This window comes from Elephantulus edwardii, unplaced genomic scaffold, assembly GCF_000299155.1.
Source record: "Elephantulus edwardii isolate Elephantulus edwardi_28Jun2011 unplaced genomic scaffold, EleEdw1.0 scaffold00194, whole genome shotgun sequence".
In the NCBI taxonomy this organism is placed as follows: domain Eukaryota; kingdom Metazoa; phylum Chordata; class Mammalia; order Macroscelidea; family Macroscelididae; genus Elephantulus; species Elephantulus edwardii.
The window spans coordinates 4238581-4244570 of NW_006399944.1; the positions used below are offsets into that span (position 1 = coordinate 4238581).

Sequence of the window (5990 nt, forward strand, 5' to 3'; positions counted from 1 at the left end):
CTTCATGAAAGGCTAATGAAATATAATATGTTCACCCCACAGAGAATTATGCATCTCTAAAATTTATTAAGAACTTGTGAAAAAATGCACAACCTGGCCTATGTTAGAACAAATCATGCTGTCTATTATAAAATAACAATTATAAGACCACTAATATAAAATGCTAAGAAAAACTTTATGCATCTAGAATCAATCTTGGAAGGAGGGAGAAGGGAACAAAAAACAATAAATATTAGATGAAGAGAAAGGTAATTTACAATAAGGGTTTGATAATTGTTATTGTTTTTGTTGTCGACTGTCTGGTTGGAATCTATATCTATGCATATCTATGCATATTTTACCCTCCTGGGGATTTTCAGAGACCATGAATTACACAGGAGAAGATTGCCCATCTTTCTCCTGAGGACCAGGTAGATTTGAATTGTGTGCTCTCTGGCTACTAGAGTTCCCTAAGGGTTTGATTATTGTTGTTGCTGTGGAATTGAGCACAACACATAGCAACCAACCCTTTGAACAAAAGATCTGAAGCCTTTCTATAATTATCATCATTTCTCAAAGTTCACGGAGTTTCCAGAGGCATGTTGTTTAGAAAGGGTTACCACTTCTGCTTCCAAACCTGTCTTAACCTGGGAGCGCCACCAAACACTGTCCACCATGGGTAATCGTAATGCCATCTGACACCCCAATGGTACTGAAGGACTATGAGAAAGTTAACTTTTGACCCTTCTCAGGTAGAAGCCATAAAACCTCACAAGATTATGAGAAAGCTTAACTTTTGCCCTCTTTTTAGAAAAACAGGGCCATAACCCAGTCAGAAAAACAAGGTTATAAAACAGCTCACCCACATCTGGGAGTACAGGTAAGAAGGGAAGTTCCAGGAGTTTTTTGTCTGAACTTTACTGCCCCACCCCTGCGCTGACCCCGCTTGCCACGGGCCAACTCGCTTTTAAATGCACCAATCAGCAACCCTCCCTGTGTGTTAACCTATGTTTGCGCAGGTCATTGCCTTTATAAGCTGTATGTACCCCTAGCTCGGGGCTCAACTCCTCTGCCTCTGCGTAGGTTATGAGTTGTGCCCCAGCACGCTGGAAGAAATAAACACCTCATGCTGTTTGCATCAAGGACCGTCTCGTGAGTGATTGGTGCTGGTGTCCGATCTCATTGGGGTCTGGCTCTGCGGATCCAACCGTACAAGGTTCAGCATCACAACAACCCCAGGTTACCTCAGCACAGCAAATTAATAGAAGAGTGCTGTACCACTTAGAAGAATATTCCTCCAAAATAACCAACTTTTAAATATAAAGGTCCTCCACAAGGTTTTGTTTACTCTAAACAAGAAGCTTAAATAAAAAAACTAGCAATATAATATGTTGTTGTTAGGTGTTGTCTCCTGTGACCCATAGTGATTCTGTGTGCAGTAGCCCTGAACCCTTCCCTGTCCTTAGCCAGTTTCACCTATTAGATATATTAATTAATTAATTAGTTAATTAATTATAACTAATGTTATAAAGCAAAATGCTATGTATGATTTAATGGAAAACCATTCAACATTGTTAACTTTCACACAATAAATTAAACATAGGGTTTTTTAGAAAGTGTGGAGAAATTAGATGCCTCCTTTGCGTCTTTATATCTTGGAATATAAAACAATGCAACTTCAATGGAAAATGATCTTAAGATTCTTTAAAAAATGAAACATAAATTTACCTTAAAAAATGCAAATAGACCAATAACACGATATTAGGAAGAAGGGAAGGAGAGGCTCCTAAACTTCCCTGTTTCAATTTTGTAAATTAAGTTTAAGTACATCTTTTGATTACTATTTAATTGAAAGGCTTTTCTATAAACTAAACTAAATGCAATCTAACTATTAAAGGTTTAAGTAACTAAATGTGTATTTTTTATGTTTTTGTTTTACTTTTCTCTATTTCCTTTTCTTATTGATTTCAATGAACATTTACAGAGATTTTGGATTTCCATTCATTCATTGTTGTACTTTTCTCCTCCCTCCCCACCCCACCAGTTCACTCTTCTCTTTGAAAAGCAAAAGAAAATCTTCTTCATTGGTATACAATCCCCCTGCCCCTCCCCACCCCAAGTATACTGGACTCTGCAATTCTCATTCCGAACTCTTATGATAATCATAATGCCCGAAAATATATTGCTTTTAAACTGTTATCTCCATAATCGGCTCCAGTTTTTCTCAGTCTTACTCCACCCTGATGTCAGCCTTATTCTACAACAGTGGCACCATACAGTATTTGTCCTTTTGTGACTGAGATACCTCACTCAGCATAATGTCCTCCAGGGTCCCCCATTTTTAATAATATTGCATGAGTTCCTTGTTTTTCAATGCAGCATAGTATTCCACTGTGTGAATGTTCCAGAGCTTCTCTATCCGTTCATTTATTGATGGGCACTTGGGTTGTTTCCAACTCCTCGCTATTGTGAACAAAGCCAAGATAAACATGGGTGTGCATATGTCTGCTTGGGTGGCAGTTATGGTCTCTTCAGGGTTTATTCCCAGTAGTGGAATTGCTGGGTTTTTTTTTTTTAAGAAACAAACATGTCTCTTTTACTTTTCCAAGAGGGTAGTATACTAGGGGGGAGGGTTGGGAGGGGAGAAAGTGCAGCAATGAATGAATGGAAATCCAAAGTCTCTGTAAATTTTTACTGAAATTAATAATAAATTTCAATTAAAAAAAATAGAAATAAGAAAAAAGAAACAAACATGTCATTGTTTGAGAGCTTTAGTGACTTTATCCTTAGGGAGTTGTGCTGCCAACCTAAAGAGGGACAATCAGCTGCTGTGCAAAAGAAAGTAAGGAAATCTCATCCTGTGTGATTTACAAGCTCTGAAACCCACTTGGAGGGTCAGTTATGTGTTAGTCTTGACTCCACGGCACATAAAAATAACAACAAAACATAGTGAATGTATGATTTATGCAATTTACTTCTAGGTAAAATTCAAGATCAGTCTCCAGCAAGTGGAATTTAACAAGGCTTGCTCTTTGACTTCCAAGGAATAATTATCTGAGATATTCAAGAAGCAGTGTAGTGATTCATGAGTGACTTTCATTTCTTAGACAATCTACCTTCCCAAATCTGTCTACCTTTAATGTATGCTAAATACCATGTCATGGTCCTTATAAGTACAGTACATGCTTTTATAAATCTATTTGAATACATGTCTTTACATTTCCCAGGAAGTTTCCTGCTTGTGTGTTTGTAGTATCATCATGGAAAATGTAAAATTCATAAGGTAGAAATGGAATTAATAGATATTTTTGCTACATAAATAATCTTTGAAACATATTTATCTATTTACATAATTTATAGTATCAGTTGTAACATAAGAAAGATAATGACTTTTGAGAAGTATATATAAGAAAATACAATGTGAATTAGCATATGATGTTGTTGTTAGGTGCCATTGAGTTGAGTACTACTTATAGCAATCATAGGAACAAAAGATCTGAAACCTGTTCTATCACTATTGTTGTTTCTCTAATGTTCATAGAGTTTCTAAAGGCATGTGGTTTAGGAAGTATATGCAAATCCTGCTTCCAAGCCTGTCTAATCTGGGAGATCTACCAAGTACTGTCTGCCAGGGGTAAACATTATGAAATTTGATATACCAGTGGCACAGCCATTCAGTATCATAGCAACAACTGACAGCTCCGTTCTATAAGAATGTTCTTCCCAAACACAATTGACACAAAGCCTGAGGGTTGTAGGCTAAAGGGCTCAATCAACTTTTAAATACAATGGCCTGCTCACCAGGCCCTGGTTTGACTTAAAGAGGCTTCCAGGACACAGCCGAATGTTAGCTAAATCCAGTAAATCCAGGCAACCAATCAGCCCACACACAATTGTGAACAAAAAAAAATTACCAGTTTACACACACAACTAGATGTTGTTGTTGTTATGTGCCTTGAGTCATTGAGTCGCCTGAAACTTATAGCGAATCTATGTAAAACAGCCCTAAACCCTGCTCTATCTGTGCCAATCTCACTGTCATTGACACACCTACCCCCATTACCCCAGTCATTGAATCAATCCATATCATTGAGGGTCTTACTCTCCTACTCTGTCCCTCTACCCTCCCAAGCATGACGTCCTTCTCAAAGGACTGTTCCCTCCTTGCAACATGTCCAAAATATATCAGACGAAGCTTCAGAATCCTTGCCTTCAAGGAGCAGCCTGGCTTCACTATTTCCAGGACAAAGCTGTTTGTTTTCTTAACAGTCCATGGACTCTTCTCCAATACCACAGCTTAAAGTCATCAATTCTCCTTCTATCATCTCTAGTCATTGTCCAGCTGTCTGATACATAGCAAGTGATTACAAAGATCACGGTATGTATCAGGTGCATCTTAGTCTCCAGACTGATTTTGTTGCTCTCCAGCACATTAGAGAGGTATCTAACCACAACTGGATGTAGAAATGTTTATTATTCCCTTTGCTTTATATCCTTCCTCAGAATTCCATGGGAGGTATGTTATGTGATTGTCAAGAGCACTGACTTGACAGACTGTGCTTGATTTTAAATTCTTCCAGTTTTCTTTAATATTAATATACTTTTAGGCTATATATTTGTATTTTTAATCCTTCAAATTAAGAAAAATAAAAGTACTGTGGCATAAAGTTGGTCGGAAATATAAAGGAGACTATATATAGAAATTGAGTAGAACGGTGTGATGCTTAATAAATGTTAGGTGTTAAGATGTCTTTCTAAAAAGGTCTTGTATGAAATTGTTAAAACTCTAAGGAAATATATGGTTGTTGTTGTTATGTGCCATTGAGTCACTCGTGACTCATAGCAACCCTATGTACAAGAGCCCTAAATGCTATTTTATCCTGTACCAACCTCACCATCTCAAACACACTCATTCCCACACTCCACTCACAGAATCGATCCATCTCATCGAGGGTCTTCCTCTCCTGTGCTGTCTTTCCACTCTCCCAAACATGATGTCCCTCTCCAAGGACCAGTCCCTCCTTGCAACATGCCCAAAGTATGTCAGACAGAGACTCAAAATCCTTGACTCCACGGAGCGTTCTGGCTTCACCCTCTCCAGGACAAACCTATTTGTTCTAGCAGTCCATGGTATATTCAACACTCTTCTCCAGCACCACAGCTCAAAGGCATCAATTCTCTTTCTATGATCCCTATTCACTGTCCAACTCACCGATGCATAGCACCTAATTGCAAAGGCTATAGCCTGGATCAGGCACATCTTAGTCTACAGCCTGATGTAGTTGGTCTTCAGTACTCTTGAGGAGTCCCTCACAGTTGACTTTTCCCAATTCAATTCGTCCCTTGATTTCCTGGCTGTTGGTACCAACAGTCTTGACTGTGGAACCAAGTAAACTAAAACTGTTAACTATCTCAATCTCTTCATCATCCATGCTGATGCTGTCAATTGGCCCAGTGGTGAGAATATTTGTATTCTTGATGTCGAACTTCAATCCATATTGAAGACTGCAGTCCTTGATCTTCTGTAGCAAGCATTTCAGGTCCTCCTCAGTTTTAGTAAGCAGGTTGTTTCTTTCCCATAACGCAGGTTGTTAATGAGTCTTCCACCAATCCTGATGTCACATTCCTCCCAGCATCTCGGATGATCTGATCTACATACAGATTGAAAAGGGGTGGAGACCAAATACATCCCTGACGGACCCCTTCTTGATTTTGAACCATGTAGTGTCTCCTTGCTCTGTCTGACAACTGCCTCTTGGTCCAAGTATAGGTTTCTCATTAGCACAATCAAATGTTCTGGGATTCCCCTTCTTCTCAGAATCAGCCATAGCTTGTCGTGATCCACACAGCCAAAAGCCTTTGTATAATCAATGAAACACAGACATTCTTCTTGTCTTCTCCGTTTTCTGCCAAGGTCCCTCTAGCATTAGCTATAATATCCCTAGTACCATGACCTCTTCTAAATCCAGCCTGCACATCTCTTTGATCCATCTATATATATGTATACTGTA

The 5990-nt window shown here is 38.7% G+C and overlaps 1 protein-coding gene across 1 annotated transcript in view; it reads left to right on the top strand.

Moving 5' to 3' along the window:
• The first annotated feature begins 667 nt into the window (after positions 1–667).
• The window catches only part of LOC102855842 (NADH dehydrogenase [ubiquinone] iron-sulfur protein 8, mitochondrial-like), an 8513-nt gene continuing 3190 nt past the window's right edge, over positions 668–5990 (top strand). Inside the window, exons 1-2 of the mRNA XM_006896971.1 lie at positions 668–688; positions 791–859. Of these exons, the coding sequence (XP_006897033.1) occupies positions 668–688; positions 791–859 (90 nt within the window). The remainder of the gene's footprint in view (positions 689–790; positions 860–5990) is intronic.